The sequence below is a fragment of the Zalophus californianus genome, chromosome 15 (assembly GCF_009762305.2).
Source record: "Zalophus californianus isolate mZalCal1 chromosome 15, mZalCal1.pri.v2, whole genome shotgun sequence".
Taxonomy (NCBI): domain Eukaryota; kingdom Metazoa; phylum Chordata; class Mammalia; order Carnivora; family Otariidae; genus Zalophus; species Zalophus californianus.
In genome coordinates this window covers 82,783,207-82,805,277 of record NC_045609.1, presented here as the reverse complement: position 1 = coordinate 82,805,277, position 22,071 = coordinate 82,783,207, and the positions used below count along the sequence as shown (strand labels likewise).

The window sequence follows — 22,071 nt, the reverse complement described above, 5'->3', positions numbered from 1 at the left end:
AATTGAACACCGCTTTTCTGTCTTACATCATTAGTGTAGCAAACATAAGACAAATTAATACACTGTCCCCAAACAACTGAGCTATAATAATTGTACAGGACACACTTAATATGAAGCCTGGAATAGAAAAGTTTCTTTTCATTGTGAACAGAAGCATTTTGAACCCTGGAAGCCGAGGGAATACCTCCATGGTATAATTAGCCGGTGCAAAGTCTGGCTGCCCACAGACATGCCTCCCTGTGACCAGGGCAGCTGGGGCGGGGGGGGGGGGGGCGCTGTGGAGGCAGGATCTCATAGGCTTAACGAGGCCCATTAATAACCCACTGGTGTTTCTATTTTCCAAATTGTCTTCTGTGTCTCATGACTCTGAGAAGCCAGGAGGAAATCTTGCTGCCCCTCTAAATGGGATTCTAAATCTTCTCTCCCAGGGGATTACAAGTGCTGTGACTTGGTTGTAAAAATAAAGGAATGCAGGAAGAGTGAGGAACCCCCCGAGCCAGCACCCCTGGAACCAGCACCCCCAGAGCCAGTGTCCCCTGAGCCACCAGAGACCCCTGACCTGTCCGAAGACTGTTCTGAGGGTCAAGGAACACCTGTAAGCTCCTTGACCTTGCAGGTAAGGCCCTCTGTGCACCCTGGCTTGATCCCCACCGAGGGGAGACCTCTCCTGGGGAGTCCGTGGTGGGGGGGGGGGTCACGATCTCACTTCCACCTCTGAGACTGGAGGCTTGACTCCCCTTCGTAATGGCTGTGTGACCCTGGGCAGGTCCCCTAACCTTTCTGGGCCTCTGTTTCACAGTGTGAGTGCTGGAGAAATGATGTCTACTCCACTCGGCTAGAATGAGGATCGCATAATATTGGTCATGACAATGATCATAATGATCATAGTAGTGACAGCATTTCTTCTTTTTATTTTTTTAACAGCATTTCTTGAGAAGTTATGGGTAACACTGCACAGGTCCCTTTATAGGCATCAGGGCCTTCCATCCACGCTGCCCCCCTATGGGGCACGGGTCCCTGTGATCCCATCTTCAAGTGAGGATATTAAGCTTTGGAAAGATTAAGGAGGTTGCCCTAAATCACATGGCCATGAGCTCAGGGATGTGAAAGCTTTCATTTGGTGTCTGTTCCTGGTTGTAGAAGTAATACGTACACATTTTTGAAAGTTCAAAATTACAGAGATATAAAAATTAGCAGGGCAGACAACTCCGAGAAAGCTCCTGCTAGCAGCGTGTTGTACAATCGGGCATACTGTCTGGGAAAGGACTTGATAGGCTGTAAACATCCCTGCAGATGTGGGGACAGTGCCATTGGCCGGTCCCTGCCCCCCCGGGGTCCTCGATAGGTCCATGGTAAGAGACTCATGATGACCCTGAAGCAGCCACGCTGGGCCAAGAGGCTGTTCCCAAGGGCTCTCTGAGCAGCCCCAGTGTGCCTGGGACCAGGGGACGGTGCCATGGAGATCAAGTGGCCAAGAAGACTCCTTTCCCGGCACAGCTGCCAAGGCCACTTGCAGGATGCAAATGGAGCCTGAACTGCCCTCCGCACGGGAACCCTGAGCTCCCAAAGGGCTGGGGGAGCGGTAGCATATCCTACCCTACTGTGTGCGGGGCTCAGGGCAGTGGCGGGAGGGCCACAGGGTGGGTGAGACCCATGGCATCCAGGCGCTCACAGCCCAGCCTGGCCATCGGCGTGTATGAATCCATTGTACGAGGCGGTCTGTGAGGTACCACAGGGCTCGGGCTGAACGGGAAAACCCGACAGAGCTTACCGGGGGAGCTGGAGCACTCTGACGGGTGCGGCCAGGGTATTCCTCCAGGCAGTGGAACCACCTGAACAGAGGTTTTCAAGGAATAGCAAGAAGGCAGTGTGGAAGGAAAACGTGGAGGGCCCTCAGATCCACCGAACCACAATGAGCCTCGGCTTTTGCCTCCATCAAATGGGGATAAGTGTATCTGCTGTTCAGAATCAACGTGGGGATTCCCAGAGACAATGGAGCCACATAAAGCGCGTAGCCCAGTGTCTGACACAGAGTGGAACGCATCGGTCGTGGTATCTTTTTCAGTGGACCTGAGTACGTGCATGGGCGGAGGGGGGCGTGTATTGAGGGATATGGCCGAAGTGGAAATATGGCCATGCAGACATCCCCTGCAGAGCTTGCAGAACCAGTTTGCATGGGCAGAGATACTTTGCCAACTTTTTCTTCCTGGGAATAGACATTCCTGTTAGCCAAGATGACTGTTTCTCCTGAAAAGGCATGTATTTCACACTGGGTGGATGATCTCGGTCTGTGCGTGAGGCATCCAACCCCCAGCAGAAGCAAGTGACTCATGGTGCCTTCATTCCTTCCCCACCCATGTCTCTTTGGAGGAGGGAGTTCAGGGCCCTCGGATTTCAGTCTGTTGGAAACCGACTGGATTGACAGGGAAGAAGGGATGGGTAGAAGTGTGCCACCTTGCTGTGAGTGGCCAGGCAGTCACGCTGCAGCAGGGCCCTGGGGGCTGGCTGGGATCGGCCCGCAGGACCTATGTCCTCAACATGCCTGTCACAGTCCTCACACAAGGCAGTGGCAGAAAATCGTGGTGTGCGGATGCGCTGTGGCTGTTGGTCTTTGAATGTTGTGCTTTTGATCAGCTTCTTGACCAAATCAGAGGGATGTATCTCTTGCCCGCATCACTTCTATTAAAGATAAAATATTCTCTTGCTGCTGTTAGGAAGCACTGGAAGTCCGGAAACCCCAGTTCATTTCTCGTTCCCAAGAACGGCTGAAGAAACTAGAACACAGGGTACAGCAGAGAAAAGCCCAGCGGACGGAGAACCTGGGCCAGAAGCAGAGTCTCTTTCCTCCCCGCGCCAACAAGAAGCAGTTCACGGTTCCCCACCCTCTTAGCGGTAAGCTCCAGGGGCCTCGGGAGGGCAGGTGAGACCAGGGGGGTCTGAGGGGCCTGGGACTATGGCGATGGTACAAATGATACCCTGGACATGCACCGGACTCAGGTTTGCTCCACGCATCCAAACCGCAGTTTCATAAAGCCTGCTCCGGAAGCCAGCCCATTGTGGGAGCTTCTAGAGGGCACTGAATTCAGCTGAACTAGCTTGGGACACAAATTTACCACTCTAGCTGGGAAAGAAGCCACACAACTGTAGCAGCCAGGGTAGCAAGTTCACATTCTTGGCTCCTAACAGACATTTGCAAGCGATCCCCTTTGCCCTGTATAGATTGCAAAACAGATCTCAGGGTGAGAGGGTGACTCCAGCTTGTCTACATCAACATTCGTCATCTTGAAACCCTTTTCCTGCTGGGAGCTCGGAGAGTAGATGGCCAGCTTTCCAAACGCTGTGGAGCCAGTGTCGAGCTGACCCTGTGAGGGGCGGCACGCATACACTCGTTAGACAGGGAGTACTCAGGAATCTTCTCTGGGCCAGGCACCATGCTGGGAGCTGGGGATAGCACTGTGAGCCAGACTGGCCTTGATCCTTTCTTCCTGGAGCTTATAAACAGACTATTAAAGCAGCAAGAAAAACAAGAAGAGACGAGAGCAAAAATGGGGACATCGGAGCACATACGGATGGCCTGCCAACTCAAATCTGAAAATCTGGAGGCCTGGGGAAACCTCCCTTTTATTCCTTTGGATAGAGGAACGAGATCTTTCTTCCTAGGAAAATGTTCTGGCCCCCAGGAGGTGAAATCTTGAGTATAAATCTGAATAAAAGTCCTTTAGGGAAATAACCATATTCAATAAAATGCAGCTTAGCAAACATTACAGACACTGTAGGGGAGCCTGGGTGACAGAGGACAAAGGGTGTTATTCCAGAATTCCTGCTCACCTCCTTGGCCTGTGGGCAGGCTGTCTCCTTCATCCACCCATGGTGCTGCAGGTCATAAGACCCCGGGCAAGGGTGCATCCTTCTCGTGGCAGAGGATTTAGCAGAACACCTGCTGCTCCTTCCCAGTGACATTTTCTAGTATGCTTTAAAAAAAAAAAAAAAAAAAAAGGAAATCAACAAAATGAACATGCAGAGACTTTCCCTCTTTGAAAATGAGTCTCACCAGTGTTACAAGCTGCTTGACAGATCCAGGCTCGATTTGGGTGTGTTCTCTTGGGGACTGAAATCTCTGGCTCGACAAAGAGCAACCTGGGTTCAGGTGCACGCTTTTCAAGTCACTAGGAGGAACCAACCGTCAGCCATAAGTGGGAGCCCCCCTGGACACTTGGACATCTGAGCTTGTCCTGGAAGGGCTTCAAGGGTGCTCCTGATGTGTGGGCCACTTGGCCTTGACATTTTTGAAGATGCTGCCTGTTAAAAAATGGTTAACAAATGTGTTGTCAACAAACATAAGACAGTGCCACTGTAGAGCTCAACAGATGCACGTATGAAAAATGGCTTCTGATTAGCTTCTTTTTCAGTCAGATCCCTTTGTTTTGTGTGGGAAGAAATGGGGACCCAGGGACACTCAGGAGTGTCTTCTGTGTGGGGCCATTCCTCAGCGGCAGCGCTGGGTTCTTCATCCCCTGGGCCAGCTGCTTTCCAGCTATGCCACACGGTGGGTGCCAAATCCTCCAGGATTACTGTCATCACCAATATTAGAGAGATGCCCGTTGGTCCTCCCTAGGGCTGCTTTAACAAGTGACCACAGGCCGGGAGGCTAAAATAATAGAAATTTATTCTCTCAGAGTCAGAGGGCCAAAAATCCAAAATGAAGGTGTCTAAATGGTTGTTTTTTTTTCTGGCGGCTCAGAGGGAGAATTCACGCTCTGCCTGTGTCCTCGCTTCTGGTGGCTTCTGGCAGTCTTTGGCGTTCCTTGGCTTATAGATGCATCTCTGCGTTCCCCGTCTGCATCTTCACGCGGCCGCCTCCCCTTGTCTGTGTGTCTTTGTGTTCAAATTGCCTCATCTGAGGACACCAGTCACGGGATCAGGGTCCACCCTCATCCGGCATGAACCATTCTAACTCACACGCATCTGCAAAGACCCTGTTTCCAAGTCACGATCACAGGTTGGGTTGTGGGGTAAGGACTTGAACATGTCTTTTGGGGAGACATAATTCTACCCACTACATTGTCCAACCGTGGCGTTTTCCCCTAAACAGGTCTCCTTACAAGCTCACATTCAATGAAATCTTTAAATGAAGTTCACTTTAAATGAACATCTTCAACTCGTCTATAATAAAGGGTGATCAGACCCAGTCAGTAGTTTTAAATAACTAAGGTACCTTTTTGTCCCCCCAATTCTGAGGTAGCCCCAGCAAGTAGGATGCTGTGGCCTGGACTTTGGCGCAGGGACTTTATGGCCACTCTGCCCATCCCTGAAGTATTTATGTGTCGATGAGAGCTTTATGCTCCTGTTTGTTTGTGTTAGGTCAGTTAAAGCAGACAACTTCTGAAACCAGAGCCTCGTGTAAGCTGGGGCAAGGGAGAAGGGAGTGTTTAGGGCCCCATTAAACAAGTCTACAGTACACATCTTGTCTTCAGCCTGTCTGCTGGCAAGATGATAAAAGCGAAATGCAGATGTTTTTCTTACATGCTAAATTAGTTAATAAATCATATGTGTGAACGAGCTTTGGCTAGAGCGTCAAGATGTCCGTTAGAAGGCAGACGGGTCTGCCTTTTGAGCTGCGCTAGCTGCCTCCCATCATCGGGGTCTGCCCAGCAGTCTCGTCTTCAGCTCAGCTGGGCACTCTGGTGGCTGACAAATGCCTCGTCGGGCAGGGGCTGCCGGGACAGTGGACCCCTGACCTGCAGGGACGATGACAGCGAAGGCCAGGGGGCCAACTCTGCTTCTTGTTGACTCACGAATGCTGAGCGGTTTTCAAGGCTCAGGGCAGGGACACGCGTGGACGTGCATGCACGCACGTGTGTGTGAGTTCACTGGGCTCCCTGTTTGTAGATGGGGATTTGCATGGCCAACTGAGACTCTACAGAGAGACTAGGAAGTAGCGGATAAAGGTCCTGTCTACCGCCCGCCTGTCTTTAACTGTCTCACCAGCTGTAGCTTAAATTCCCAAAGTCCGTACACGGGTACATCTCTGTCCTTGCCCGGAGCCATCTGGGCCACCCTTGCGTGCCCATGGCAGTGACCCGAGAGCTTTCTCATCCATCACTTAGCAGGCCTTTCTTGAGAACTCACTGTGAGGTACAGTCCCTGGTCTCACGGGCCCGTTCACCTCGTGGGGAAGGCACATGGGTAGAAGCAGCACTTGGGGCTGGTGGAAGGCTTCTGCTGGGGAGACCTCCAAACCACACGGGGATGAGGCTGTGCCAGCGCATCGTGGTGCAGGGTGTGGAGGGGAGGGAAGGGGTGGGGGGGCGTGAGGATGTCTGTTCAGCTCGGACTGAACTGCAGAGTGGGGGGCAGAGGGCGAGACAGGGGCCGCAGGTGAGCCCAGGAGGGCTAACAGGGATTGTAAATGCTGCTTCCAAATTTAACCTTATTCTGAGGTCGAGAGCTGAGGCGAGAGTGGCTCCAGGCAGGACAGGATGGGCAGGCCTCGGGCAGGGCGGTGGGATGCAGGATGGTGACAGACGGGACGGCTTTTGAGGTGGCAGCATCAGTAGAATGTGGTGACTGCTGAATTGTGGAGGAGAGAAGGTGAGAGCCAGGGAAACGGAAGGAGGAAGACGAGAGGCAGGCTTTGCTTGCGGTCTCTGAGGTTATGGACTCTGCAGTCTCGGGGCACCCCCGCCCCCCGCTCCTTCCCACGTGAGGGCTCTCCCTGCTCACTCCACCACAGTTACTGGGCTGCAGGCAAGCCTTCCCCATCATCACTACACAGCTCCCAGGGGCCCGGGGGCTGGTCATGTTCAAAGGCCGACCCTAACCTGGGAATTGGAATGTTTCAGAATTAGTCATTGCTTTTGCCTTACAGAACGAGTCTGGGCGGGGTGAACGGAGAGTGTTAGGTATAGCACCCTCAGGTGTAGCTGGTACAGCACCTGCTGGGAGCAGGTGGCTCTGTATCCACAGGTGGGGACATCCCTCATTATCCTCCGCTGACCAGTGTGTGGCTGTAACCAGTTCCCGCTGCAGCTCCCCAGCCTCGCCCTCTTCATCGCTGGGAGTCCAGCCCAGCGCCCCCCTGGATTTCATCCCCACCTTGTGACCTGGACCCTTCCCAGCCTGACTCTGCCCACCCCTTCCCTCCCCAGCTGGTCTCCTTTGCGGTCCTTCCTTAAGTCAGGGCCCCTAAGCCACCCGATAGAAGCCTTATCTGTTTCGCCTTGTCTCTGCCCTACAGAATCCTGCCTCACCTCACCGGCCCAGCCCAAGTCCAGCCTCTTCTTGCCTCTTACTCCCAGGGCCATTCCTTCTGCTTCCTGTAATGCCTGACCTGCTCTGTGGGGTGCTGAGTGCGTCGCTCTTTATGAATCGCGGTTGCTACCTGCAGCCCGTCGGGCACCCGGCGATGCTCAGACACGCACGCTGCTGTCCTTCTGTCTCAGCTGTTTCTTCTCTGCCTGTCGGGACTCTCCTCATGGCCCTCCCAGGTTGTCCCCCTAACCTGCGAATGTGTAGAAAACCCATGAGGAATATCCCCTTCTTCCGCAAAGCTCTCCCTGATACTCCCATCCAGTCCCCTTTCCCCTTCTTCTTCCATCTGAGTGCTCATGGTGCTTGTATCTTTCTGGATCCCCAACCTTCTCAGCTTCTCCGCTTTGGATTATGGTCAGGTGGGGATGCTAGTAAAGTCTCCCTAGACTATAAGTGCCGATGGGCACGTGCTGCACTGAAGCCACTCTGGGCAGCCCTGCTGCACGTAGCAACACAGACTGAATTCATCTGAATTGCATTATCCACACTTCCCAAGGTGATCCAAGCCAGAGCCATTCAGATCACGGACCAGTAGAGGAACGGAATTCTCCGGAAGGCACTGCAGAATTCCTCCTCCAGCAGATCTGCCTTCAGACTGATGATCTTGGCTGGAGCAAGTATTAAAATGAATTTGCATTCCCAGAGCATCGAGCTGGAGAAGTGACCCAGCAGATATGAGATGGCAGGGAAGTCATCGCAGTAATAAAAATGTGCTGTTCATCATGCAGCTAGCTGAGCCCCGGCCATATTGTCCCTATTATTGCCTGGTCTGGTCTTGTGAATATTTTCCCATAAAACATCTGAATAAATATTTGGAGGTAGTTCTCCCAATATTACTCACAAAGGAATTTTTTAATGTGCTTATCAGATAAAAGTAATTGTTACTTCATCAGCCTGCAGAGAAAACAGTGGCATGATTTAGCTAAAACACCGTTTCCCTGATTCAAAGATATTTACACGTACACTATTATGGTGTCCTTCGCAGACCCATGAGAAAGGTATTGTTTTTTTTCCGTAAAAAACATGGGAAGAAAAGACCAATTTACATCTGTTGGTTAGAAGGACAGTGTTATTTCCAATTAAAATCGTTCAGGGTAGAAACAGGAATTGCAGAGTGGTAGGGAAAACTAACTTTATGGGAGATTCCTTTTCCCAATTGCCTGGATTTTATTTTCCAAATGATTTCCCTTTTATCTCACAATGCAGCTCAGTAGTAAACCTTGCAGTGACACTGAGGATATAAATCTACTTGGCAATGAGAAGGAAAGTTTATTCATCATCTATGAATCACCATATTTTGTGGTTCTCTAAAAAATGCTGGCAAACCCTGGAATTGGAGCAAACAATGACTCTCCGATCAACAGTTAATCTTTCAGACTTTCACTAACTGTTGCTGTTTTATGGTGAAGTGGGTGATTTGAGCCATTGTTAAAGTTCCTTTAAATGAGTAATTTAAACTTGCCATTTAACACAAACACATTTTTTAAAAATGTGGGGAAAGTACACCAGGTTTTCTTTTTAGGACAGATTAAATCCTATTCTATAGCTACAAATAATAACTTTGAAAACTGATGATTATAACTGTTTATTTTTAAAGATTTTTATTTATTTATTTGACAGAGAGAGACAGAACGAGAGAGGGAACACAAGCAGGGGGACTGGGAGAGGGAGAAGCAGGCTTCCCGTGGAGCAGGGAGCCCGATGCGGGGCTCGATCCCAGGACCCTGGGATCATGACCTGAGCCGAAGGCAGACGCTTAACTCCTGAGCCACCCAGGCGCCCCTATGATTATAACTGTTAAAGGCACTGATAAGTTGTGCAACCATGAAGACTGCTTACCTTTGTTTGACCTTATTTCCCCTAAACTTTTTTTGACCTTGGAATGCTTTTATCCAATTCTTGAGAGTCCACTTTGGAAATATTGCTCTAGGAATCTTTGGTTATGGAAATATCTACCATGCTTTGCTAAGGAACCCCCAACTGGAGTTTAAGTCTGCCATTTACCACAGAAACCTGGGACTGTGGAACAGAGGTCTTACTCTCCTTACTTGTATCCCTTTGGTCTAGCAGTGCCAGGAAGCAAGGGCTGAGGTTCCTGGGCACCTCTGGGCAGTAGAGATTGGTGCCAACTTCACGATCTGTGCTTGGCTTTACCTCATTGAAAGCTTGTCCATTGACAGACCCTGCCTAACCTGTCTCCATGTAGGTTCCGTTGGCATCTGTAACAATGCCATCATGCTGGTACCCAGCACAAAGTCCATCAGAGGAAAGGAGCCAGTCACAGTCCCTTTGGAAAGTATGTCACAAATGCAATAGTGTGAAATAATAGAAGGGGAATCCTTGCCTATGCCAAGAGCCTAGGTAGGAGTGATGCCAAGGAGAGGTTTGACTGATACAGGCTCGCCTTCCTTGGCGGTCCCTGTGGCTTTTATGAGAGCTAGCAGAGAGCCTTGGACCCCTATGTCCTTTACTGGGTCTTTGAGGAGTAACCAGATAATACAAAAAATATTAACATTTGTTGTCTGTGGTCATAGGGATGGAGTGTGGATGGAAAGGAGCCAGAGGTATGGGGGCGAGGGATGAGGAAGCAAAAAGTGTAGAAGAAATCCCCCCCCGCCCTTGTCCTCTAGGGGTTCAGTGCCACTTGGGAGGAGAGCTGGCCTGGCAGACAGCTGAAAACCAAGTCTAGAATCACATAGGAAAAGACCCAGAGGAAGTGGGGAAGGAGGGGCTTGAGCAGCTGCTCTTGGTCTGAGAGCAGGATAGAACCAGGGATTGCATAAAGACTGCATTTCTCTCCAAAAATGCTCTTCATAGACATGTTGGGCTTGGGGATCTGGTTCCTCTAACTGGGGGAGCTGAAGTTGCCGTCCCCAGGCCCCGTCTGCCCATGCGCATCAAGGGCTCTCCCATTATGAAGATCTGCAGGGAGTCTCATGGGTTGCTGGTGTTCTTGGCGGGCTGTTCTCACCACCACCGCCCCTGCCCTGGCTCTAAACTTGAGGATGAATCTCTGAGCAGGAGCTGAGCTCTCCACGAAGAGATCGAGTCACTTCTTTAACCAGGAGACTTCATACCTTACTTCCCAAATTGAGCATGCAAAGAGAGAAATAGATATCCCTGGAGACCTCTGGTTTATTCTTCTTTTCTTTTCTTTTTTTTTTTAATTTTTAAAGATTTTTTAAAAAAATTTATTTGACACAGAGAGAGAGAGAGAGAGAGAAAATGAGCGGGGTGGGGGGTGGGGGCAGAGGGAGAGAGAAGCAGACTCTGCGCTGAGCAGGGAGCCCGATGTGGGGCTCAATCCCAGGACCCTGGGATCATGACCTGAGCCGAAGGCAGACACTTAATGACTGAGCCACCCTGGCACCCTATTCTTCATTTCTTAATGGCGTATGCCTTCACCTGAAGGATCTGAGAGCCTCGCTACATTTCCAGAACTTTGACATCAGCATCTCTCTTGTGTAGCTGGGTGGTAATTGGCAAAACATCATTTTCACATCAATGCCAGCACTTCTGCTGTGTCTACCACCTTCCAGGCCCCGGAAGCAGGCTGCCTACCGGGTGGAACTGTCATTTAGAGTGGGATTCCACAGAAGGCTAGAAGCGATCTGAGAAAAATGAGAATGTTTATCCAGCACAAGATTTTATCATCACGAGAGCGCTTCGGAGGCAGACAACCCAAAAGCCTTTCCACAGTGCAATGTGTACCATTTAATTTCTCGAGGGCTAATTAGTCCAAGCTAGACCACTCTGCTCTTGCCTATGTCCAGCAAATTAGAGGTCCCACGAAAGTGAGCTGAATAGAAATCATGTGCAAGTAATTGGATTTAACTCTTCAAAACCATGATGTAATTACTCCAGTGACAGGATGCTCAGCTGCTCCTTGGCTCTGAAGCTGGCATAGTGAATGGCCTCTTGATCTCAGAATACACAGATATCGGGGTCCTTTTATAGGGGACAAACTTCGGAGATTATCCCCCCAGATGCACACCTCATCTGCATTCCTTTTGGGAAGCCCAGTCTGTAATAGAAGATGCTGAGAGGTGTAGACTTGGTATCTACACTCCAAAGTGGTTTGTTGTCTCCCTGCTGGATTCTCTCCAATAGGCATCTCTTGGTTTTGGTGTTTCTCATGTGGGGGAAGCAAGTACCTGAAGGATTCTTCAAAGTGCTCAGGGTGACTGCAGAGAATGTGCTTCTGGGAGGGCATTGTAATAACAAATCCAGGGTGAACTTGATTATCATTTAGATTACTTGTTCAATAGGGAAAATGAAGCTTTGCAATCAGAGCTGTAGATAGGGCTCTGTGTGGAGGGAGAAGAACCCCAGCCCCCAAAACAACCAATCATGCTGGCGTCTAGGTGACCCTTGCTGCCTCCTGGCGACACCGAATGTGTGTAGATGTGTGTGTGTTCACACATGAAGCGGGTGAGGGTCGTTAATAAACTCTCAGGTGTGTTTACAGAGATCGATGGGGTATCGGGACTCAGCTTTTGCTCAGCTACTCGCCCAGAGCAGCCTCAGAGGCACCAAAATCTTGGTAGCTGGTTATTGGCTGGCTTTGAAAGAGGCAAGGGCTTAAGCATGTCTGGCTTTGCCAAATTAAATTATCAACAGGCCCCGTGGCTTGGATACAGTCATGAGCCAGACACACAGGCGGGAAAAAAGGATTTTCCAGAAATACAGAAATGGGCAATTTACCTTAGTAATTTTATTGAAAAAACTGAAAACAAGTCTCAAACCTCTTCTAGTTGAGCGTTAATGAGAGGTAAATATGACCATGGTTCTCTCTGCTGTCTGTCAGTGAATTGGAATAACAACGCTTCAAGGAAAATCCATAAAAGACCAAGAAGCAGGCTGAATATTGTTCTCAACAGTCACTTTAATTTCATAAAGGAAAAATTTCCTTCCAAGAGAATTGATAGATGTGATTTTGCTGTATTTTTGAACAAAGTGCATGTAGGATGGTTTCTGTTCCTTGAAATGAGGCCGCATCGGGTCCTGTTGCATGTACGTGTGCTTGGAGAACCATCTCTTGCTGCAGGCAGGTCCAGTGGCCCTGCTGCATTTCTCCCCTGGGATCACCCTTCCTCCAGCCCACTGTCCGTCTTTTTGAGATTCAGCTCAGCTGCCTCCTGCTGCGAGTCTCCCGGGCATGGCTTCTCCCCCCCGGAGGGCTGACCACTCCCCCAGGAGCCCTCTACGCCATGCAGACCGTTGGTCCTGGCACCCAAAGGCCTTACTCATGTGGCTCTCACCCTGGGCTTTGAGCCCTTAGTCTTAGTTACCTTTGTGTCTCTACTTCAGAGCACCAAAGAGGTAAAAGCATAACAGTCGTCAAATGAATGGTCACTCCGGCCTGCAGTCTGGAAGTCTTCTTGATCCTCTTCTCCCAGCCCACAGCTCACCTTGCACACGGGCCGTGTTGCTGAGGCTGGAGTCCCCCCACTTCGCCGTCTGAGCCCGGCCATCTCTAGTCTCCGTCTCTCCTACTCTGCAGGAAAACTCCTTAACAGGCCTGCAAAGCTCCTTAAACAGGCTTACGGAACCCAATTCGGATGGTTCGCAGTCTGGGTGCACAAGGGCATAGTCTGGAGATTCTGGTTCTCATTTCCAGTGCCCGCATCACGGTCAGGGTCCCCAGGTGGTTGTCAAGCGCATCCGGGTGGAGAATGCTGCTGTCTTGGATCCTGTGTCCCCTGCTGGCCTGACTTTGCCTGGAGCCTCATTCCTTCGCTGCCTCAGGCTGCATCCAGTGTGGCCTTCATTGTTTCCCCCTACCCACCCCCAAGCTCAAGTTCCTCCCACAGCTGGTCCCAGGGGTCATTTGGGTTGTGGTTTAAATACCTCCTCCGGGGGCGCCTGGGTGGCTCAGTCGTTAAGCGTCTGCCTTCGGCTCCGGTCATGGTCCCGGGGTCCTGGGATCGAGCCCCGCGTCGGGCTCCCTGCTCGGCGGGAAGCCTGCTTCTCCCTCTCCCGCTCCCCCTGCTTCTCCCTCTCCCGCTCCCCCTGCTTGTGTTCCCTCTCTCGCTGGGTCTTGCTCTGTTAAAGAAATAAATAAATAAAATCTTTAGAAATAAATAAATAAATAAATCCCTCCTCCCCCAAAGGGCCCTCCTGACCACCCCAGTCCCGCCACTACGTGGGCCCGTTTCGATTCCTTCAGAGCACTTGCCTGATATGTTGTAGCCAGTTTGTTGATTATCTGATCCCCCCCTCCCCCCAACAAATGAAGTTCACGGTGGCAGGATCTTACCTATTTGTTTTTCTTCTGAGCATCCCCTGGTGGTATAGGAGCTGCTCATTAGATGTAGGAGGAAGGAGTATAAAAGAAAGAAATTTGGGGTTGGTCTCCTCGGAAGTGGGCTAGCGCTCGCCAGGGCCACCAAAACACGGACTCTGCGCTACGAGTGGGTGGCCGTGTTCTGAGGTGAAGAGAACGTGCGGACAGAGCTGGGCTAACTCGGCCTGACACCCAGCTCTGCCACTCGCTCCTTCGCTTCATGAGTCTGAACAGGAGACAGCCCTTTGCACTCAGAGTTCCCCAATCCTAAAATAGTAAAAAATCGTGCGCCTGTCACAGGGTTGGTATGAAGATCACGTAGGGAAGCATCCAGTAAATGCTAGGAGTATTGTTATAAATAGTAATGCAGACCCCTCAGGTCTGACACGCCGTTCCCTCCCCCGTCCCGAGCCATTCCCTCCTCCAGATGCCAGAGAGGATTCCGTTTGCTCCGGGGAGGTCGGGAGCCTCCCTCCAGGAAGGTAGAGCCGCTGCTTCTCTCCTTCGTCCTCGCCAGAAAGGTCTCACTACTCATCAGATGGGTTTGCTGTTCTTACACAAACTCAAGAGTCAGCAACCAAGGAGCACCAGTTGGGGTGGGGCTGGCCGTCTTGGATGCGGACCTGCTTGTTTGGCACCTAATATGGGCGTCTCTGCCCCGAATTTAAATTTCTGCTGAGGCACAGCAGGCCGCGAAGAGTTCAGAAAACAAAACAGTGGACTTGCCAAAGAGCTCACATTTGCTTTTGTTTTCTCTTGGAAATAAAACCAAAGCTTCATTGTGGTATCAGGTGCTCTAAAGAAACAAACTTAAACAAAAAAATCTAATTTCCCAAAGTAGACCACATACAATTGGATTAAGATTTTTAAAATGTTACAAACTATGTTTGCAGCACCATTATCTGTCTGGGTTGGCCACGCCCTAATCTTGAGTAGCTCCTGAGGAATGCTAATCCGGACTTGGGTCTCATTTTTTTGGAGAGGTTCCTTCTCCTTGCCTGAGTAGGAGTCTTCAAGCAGTCACAGAATTACTTTCCCAAGACCTGGCTGCCTTAAGGGGGCACCCCATTTCTCTGGGAAGTCATCAGGATGTTTCTTTCTTTTTTTTTTTTTTAAGATTTTATTTATTTATGAGAGAGAGAGAGAAAGAGACAGAGATAGCGAGAGAGAGCACAGGTGGGGAGGAGAGGGAGAAGCAGACTCCCTGCTGAGCAAGGAGCCCTCACGTGGGGCTCAGTCCCAGGACCCCGGGATCATGACCTGAACTGAAGGCAGACGCTTAACTGACTGAGCCACCCAGGCGCGCCCCCATCAAGGCTCTCCCCTCCAGGCTGGTCCTAGCAGGAGTGAAAACCAAGGGTGTGCACTGGGAGGCATCTTGGAAATCTTCACGGTGACACGTGTTGACTGCTCCTTTGTCTCATGCCTTTCCAAACACGAAGGACTTTTTCCCTGGGAAAATTCTATTGATTTTTTTTGGTCCTCTCTCTTACTTCTCCTTTGAATCTTGTCTTTGAAGTTAAATAATGGTGCCATTTTTTTCTTTTATGTTAAATAACTAGACAGAATCCAAGCTCAGCCACTGTATTTTTTCCAGTTTGTAAATCCATAGCTGTGTTTTGTTTCTCCAGTGGGGAGAAATTTGTTAGTTTCCCTGTCTCTACCCCACCTTCCTGTATATTCGTGGATAATTTTGGAAGCCCGAGAAGTCTTGTGTGGCTCCACTGGAGTGCTGAGTGAGGGAACAGGCTGATGTGGAGAGATTAATAGAAATACATGGGGTCTTCCCTGGGGATCACAGGGAGCCCATGTCAATTCTGTGATACTTAGCTAGGATGCTGAGTTGTCTGTTTGCTTATGCTCAGTGGAGGAGGTGAACTGGTGACTGTCCAGGTATTCCAGAAAGTGTGGCAGCTTCTCAGATGTACTCCATGCAACACGTACCCCAAGAGCACTTTTGTGTGACAGGCTCTTGGCCAGTCTATAGGGCTGAGAGCCTTGTGGGAATTTGCGTTATTACAAAAGGGTATGCACACTATTTTTAAAAAATACGTACTATTTCTAAGTGTGCCATCTGTAAACATCACTGTGACTAGTAGTATGTACTCACACTGGAAAACATTCCAGACTCATAGTGATTTTCAGCCATGTGTACTTTCTCAAGGGACACTAGGCAGACATCATTCCTATGTTGCTGTCCATTGCATTTTCTGATTGGGAAAGAGCTAGTCCTCTGTGAGAATGGATGCAGAGGTTGAGTGTCCCTGATGGAGGGTCCCAGTTGTGAGTATCCACTTCTGCTCTCAAAATGCTCTGGTGATAGCTGGGAGATCTCCTTGTCCTCAGAGGCACCAGGAGCCTAGTGTGGAGATCTTCCACCTGACACCCAGGGCCCTGCACCCAGGGTGACCCTGAAGCACAGTTTGGTGCCGCCTTGGCACTGCCCCCTGCAGAGCACACTGTAATAGTTGCTACCTGAAGCACACAGAAGGGTCACTGTCTGCAAAGTATGTTAGATTCCAACCTGGTACTTCATGCCTGTATTTATTGTCAAGACAAATCTGTTGGTTGTCAATTTCAGTCTAAGCGTTTCTGGTGTATGAGTGTCTACCGAGTCCTGCAGTATCTGTAGCAGGTTGGGGCTTAGGCTATTGATCCTCTTGACTAAGGATCAATAACAAAGTGTGTACTAAGTCCACTACAGTGTTTCTCTAGAAATGTGCGATACCCATACCTTCTGAAATTAATCCTCTTTCTGTCTCATTCCAGATAACTTGTTCAAACCCAAAGAAAGATACATTTCAGAGAAGGAGATGCACATGCGATCTAAAAGGTACTTGGTTATTGTGTGGGGTCGAAAAATGTGGGGGGAGGTAGGGGAGGGGTGGCTACTGCATCCAGGCGCTGTCCAGAGGGGTCACTATTCCCAGGTCCACCTTTAACATCTGAGGTCTTCTTGGCCGTGAATTTGAAATGCTGGCTAAAAGAAGTGTAGTTGTCCAATTGCACCTTTGAATGTTAATGCCATTCTTGGAAAAGCCTTAGGAAAGTGGCAGGTCTTGGATTCTGAACCAACCCAGTAATTGGTCTCTAAGAGATCCCCAGACTCATAATGGGAATGCTTCTGCACACTCTCATCATCTCTGTGGGCAGGTGCTGTTTGTTACTGTGCACCTTTGAAGGTGATTTTATGAGGAGGAGAGAAGTGGTTTCTCCTGAGGGCCTTGCCAGTGTCAGAGCCTGCAGGAAGGAGTCCGACCTTGGAAGCCTGTGGCATGTGGGAGCCAGCAAAGCCACAGAGGGCCACAGGCTGGCCTTCCTGGCGCTCCGTCCCTGGCGGGCTTGGCGGCTCTGCTGCTCGCAAACTCTCCCTGTTCTGCTTGGCTGGTTGCTATTCTAGACTCCTACTAATTCTCACCCACCTGATCACACAAAGGCGGTCATTCTTTCTGAGCCCTGGCCTCCTAACCAGAAGGTAATACCTCAGCAGTGTTGGCCAAGTTCATGCCAGAAAATGTCATGAGTTTATAATAAAGTATCTAGCACTGGGAGGAACTGCAATAATTAAACCCAATTGATAGTGCGCTTAGAGAAACTACTGAAATGGGAAGAATATGTTTTTCCACAGTCCAGGCACAAAATCTCTGCTTTTAGGATCGTTTCCATGATAATTGGCTAACGTTGATCATCTGCAAGGAGACTCTTTATTTTTTTAGTTTTTTAAATATATATTTTTAAAGATTTTATTAATTTATTTGACAGAGAGAGAGACAGCGAGAGAGGGAACACAAGCAGGGGGAGAGGGAGAGGGAGAAGCAGGCTTCCCGCCGAGCAGGGAGCCCGATACAGGGCTCGATCCCAGGACCCTGGGATCATGACCTGAGCCGAAGGCAGACGCTTAATGACTGAGCCACGCAGGGGCCCCAAGGAGCCCCTTTATAAGTCAAAGAGGGGAAATGAGGAGAAGGGGAGCATCCCATTAGTGACCTGATTCATGGCATTCTAACTGGGGGTTCTGAGGGTCCACTGGGTTTTCAGACTTGCTGTTTGAGACGTGCAGAGTTGTGTGTACCTCATGCCAGAAGTACTCCTTTTTCAATTTAGTGAAAAATTTCAGCCAACTCTTCCCTTCTCAGTCCCCAAACCCAAAGCTGTTACTACAGAGACTCGCAGTTAAAATACTAGCTCTCAAAGCAGCATTCGGGGTCGACAGGATGGCTGACCCTGTGGCTTTCCGAAAGAGGAAACGGAGGCTCAGGGAGGATGCAGGAGCTAGGTTACGGTGCATCCCCTGGATGGAGTCCGTACTTGCGTTTTCACTCTGCGTCCTGGGAGGGCTCTGACCCTGGTTTTCAGACCTCACTCACCCACAGTCACTCTGGAGCTTTCTTTTCTTCTGTATTCTTTGTTATTAGTTGTATTGTTAAATCACGTTTTAAAAACTCAAACAGTAGAGATAAAGCTAAAGTCCCTCCCGACTGTCTTCCCTCCCACCACATTTCCCTGGGCGCAGTCCTTTCTCCAGAGAGCCACGGCTATCAGCCTTCTGTGTATCCTTCCCGGCCTTTCTCTCTGCCTGAAAACAGACTTTTATTTGTACATCAACAGTTATCTAATTTTTATTCATAAATGGGATCATACTATATATATATATTATTTTTCCGGAGCTTTTTTTGCTTGATAATACGTCTGTGAGGTCTTTCTGTGGCGAAAGATACAGATACAGATTTTCCTCATTGCTTTTAACTATCTGCTGTGTGGTGCTTTGTATGGGTGTACCATAATTTATTTAGGAAGCCCTTTTAACAAAATACTGCATCAGAAGCTCCAGGAGTGAGACCTAAGAATTTGTATCTTAAACTGCCCACATGATTCAGACGGTCATTATCAGGACGATGGCCTCTATGCATCTGAAGGGATTTCCACTGTGGAGCTTTGGGACGACATTCAGCTTTCCTACTGATTCCTTATGGTCCTCTCTCTGGCCCTTTCTTGACTAGTTCCTGGATATGGCAACTCTGTGTTCATTGATTCATTCAAACCATATCAATGGAACAAGCATTTCCCAGACACTTTATACTATGTGGTTGGGGGACAGTGTTAATAGAGTGAGAGTCCAAGGTTCGAATCCCAGCCCACCATTAGCCAGCTGAGGGACTTTACAAGAGTCTCCTGACCTCACTGGGGCTTGCGTTCCTCAGTCATACTGCAGAGAACACTACGTGCCTCTTTCAACTGCTGTGAGGATTGAGAACATTTATGCCAGGTGATTCGCCTCAAGCTCAATAACCAAGATAATGTCACCTGCTAATATTGTCCTCATTTATATTTTTATACTTTGTTAATTATTACTTTAAAGGTAGAATCTATTAAACAAATTTTGTCTGACTTAAAGACATGACAGAAAATGAAAAAAAAAAAAGGTGTTTGTCCATGTGCCATACATACAGCAACTCCAAAGCTCAGGCTACAGTCCCTCCACTGTGTCTATGGATTCTTGCAGAAATATCATTTGGCATCCGGACACAGTTTCTATTAAGAGGTAGGAAAGAAGGGTCCAGAAGAAGGTCTCTTGGTCCCTGCTTGTAACTTGGAAACTCCTAATTTTACACCAGGACGAGAACATAATACTTAGGCCTGAGATGTATCTGGAAGCAGTTTAGTTAGGAAGGCAACAGGTTAAGAGGTAAACACATTTACGTGTGTGTTATTCCAGTATAGTTCCTGCTACTTCCATTTATTTGCTGCTCCTTTTCTAAGTCATAGGAAGGCTTAAATATGTAGCAAAAAGGTGTCTATCTGGGGCAAGTTTACACAGAGTGGAAAGCAGTAGGTTTGGAATCTCCCACTTGATGCAAGCAAGTCATCAATTATCTCCGAGAATCAGGGGCAGAGAAGTGCCTGCCCAGTAGACAACTGGCCTCTGAGCTTTGCCCCAGGGCGGAGCGGGGGGAGGTGGGGGACTCTGCCTGTTGGCGCCGTCCCCGCCTCGGCGGCCTGTTCTGGAGACTGTCAGGGCAACCCTGGGTCTCGGCGTCTCGCTGATCCGGGATGGCCCGTCTGCAGCTGGTCTTGTCTTTGAAATGGAAGAGCCTGCTGACAAGACAGGACACAGATCCACCCCAGGCACACGGTGTCTCGCTACCATTCAGCGTGTTTTCTGAATCTGTTTCAGAATCTATAATAACTTGCCGGAAGTGAAAAAGAAAAAAGAAGAACAAAAGAAAAGAGTGATCTTACAGAGTAACAGACTCCGTGCTGAAGTCTTCAAAAAGGTAACGGCCTGGCCGCCAGCAGGTGTGTGTGGTACGCAGATGCTGAACCTGACCTTGACGTGTTTGTCTCCTGCTTCCCTAGCAATTACTGGACCAGCTCCTTCAAAGGAACGCGGTCTAACCGTAGGCTGCCCTGCTGACCCACTCCCTGGACCTGGGATGACTTCAAACGCTGGATCAACCATTAAACTTAGCATTATCTTCATGATATGAAACACTTACTTTACTTTTGATTTTTTTTCATGAAGGAAAACGCAGCTTCCTGAATTGCTTGCCCAAACCACACAGAAATAGTAACCCTTGAGGAAATGGGCCCACAAGACCGTGGAGGGGTGACCGACACGATGTAAACCACTAGATACAGTCCCCTCAGTTTTCCACTTTGGAATTTACCATTTGCTTCTGATCCCCCCCCCACCCCCGCCACCATTTCCGCCGAGACAGAAAAAGGCCTCCTATGTTCACATGGGCCTAGATCCTAGGGGGTTATTTTTCTTCATCAAATTTTTGGGACCCCCGTCTATCACTTTTTAAGTATCAATCCCAACTTTTGCCAATAATCCACACTTTGGGTCAGCACCCAGTATGTTTAAATACTCTCTGGGTGTGTGGGCCACGTAATGCTGGAAGCTGACCTTGGAAGTAAGCAGGTGCTCTTACAGGAACGAGGGAGCGTGCAGTCTGTGTGTCTGCGACCTGGGGTGGGCAGAGCCATCCTCACGACCCTACCCCACACTGAGTGCTTCTCTTCATTTAGAAAAAGAGTCCATTTCCACAGAAGCTATGAGAGCGGAATTGGTGGGGGAAAAAATTATAGGTGACTTCAGTGTTTTCTGCAAAGTCCCCTCCTCCCAGAACCAAAGCTGTGTTGCTGAAAATGGCCCGGTGGCTCCAACTCTGCCATTTGCTCTTCCAGCACTGACGATATTCATGATTTACCAATGTGTGTTTGGGGAGTTAAGAACTAACTAGTTTTTATCAAAAATGGAAATAAATGCAATTATTACAAAAATGGAAGTATCGCTCTGCTCTCTATTCCGCGTTATGAACTGAGCGGCTGCTGTGGATGATGCTCGGTGAGAATGCTGTCATGATCCAGGGGGCGCCTCTGACCTCTGTTCTGCCACCTTCTCGCCACCAGGACACCCGGGTCGGGAGCCCCGCAGAGCAAGTCTGTTCCCGGAGAGCAGGCGGGAGAGAAGCAAGGAAACTGAAGAGCAAGGTCTAGATTCCTGAATGCCTCCCGTCTCACTAAGAATTGCCCCAGAATGAGAAGGAGGTTTGGGGGATTAAGCAGGAGCCCTGTTGACACCTCCGTCCCCATCCTGAGGCTGTCACTCACCTTCCCTCCTCCCAGTGCTGCATGTGCCATCCCTTTTCTGGAATGCCTTTTGTTTTCGTGTCTATCAAAAAACTGTTTAAAAACTCAGCCTTTGGGTTCTCTCCTGACACCTTGCCCGCTGTCCTGCCCTCCAGGATGAATTGGTGCTTTGCCCTTTGGGCACATGGTATCAGGCCCTGCCAACAGGAGATGAACAACATGGTCCGGAGCAGACTCCGGATTCAGGTCTTGGCTGCTTTGTTCCCCAGTCTTTTGCCCTCAGACTAGGGGATAGGTCTGGATCCAATCAGAAGAGAGAAACCGCACAGTAACTTGGCCGGGAAAAGTGTAATGTATATAATTACTTACCATAAAGGGAGTGCAGGAATGAGGGATTGGCTAGTGAGGAGAAGAAACCCGAAAGCATGCAGGTGGGGACCGCCCCAAGCAGCACGGCCCCATAAAGAACATCCCCTCCTGCCCTGAGCTGACATCCAGACAGGATGTGGCTTAGCAGGTGACAGACATTCCTGTGGTGCCCTGCTGATGGGTCTTGTTGAAAACCCACCTTCTGGAATTTGCTGGAAGCCAGCTCTCTAGGATGCTTGTGGGCGGGGGCTGGGGAGATGTTATTCTGCTGCAGTACCACCTGAGGGGGCGAGGGGGTGCCCCCTGACTCATAGGAGCCCGCTGAGCAAACGTCTCAGACCTAGGAAGCAGCACCCTTCTGTCCCGCAGTGTCTCTGTCTCCTTTACCAACAAAGCTTAGCGTTGTACCCACAAACAGAGGGAACACATTTAGGGGACCTGGATCCATTTCAACAGATGAGGCAAGAAGGGCAGCTTTGCAAGGGCAAGATCACACCACCCAACACTGG

At 49.6% G+C, this 22,071-nt stretch overlaps 1 protein-coding gene across 1 annotated transcript in view; it reads left to right on the top strand.

The window, feature by feature from the left end:
* The window catches only part of C15H10orf90 (chromosome 15 C10orf90 homolog), a 275,568-nt gene extending 254,703 nt beyond the window's left edge, over positions 1-20,865 (top strand). Inside the window, exons 9-13 of the mRNA XM_035724343.1 lie at positions 429-616; positions 2,715-2,892; positions 16,367-16,430; positions 19,773-19,872; positions 19,955-20,865. Coding sequence (XP_035580236.1) covers positions 429-616; positions 2,715-2,892; positions 16,367-16,430; positions 19,773-19,872; positions 19,955-19,993 — 569 coding nt within the window. The 3' untranslated portion in view covers positions 19,994-20,865. The remainder of the gene's footprint in view (positions 1-428; positions 617-2,714; positions 2,893-16,366; positions 16,431-19,772; positions 19,873-19,954) is intronic.
* Positions 20,866-22,071: the final 1,206 nt, after the last annotated feature.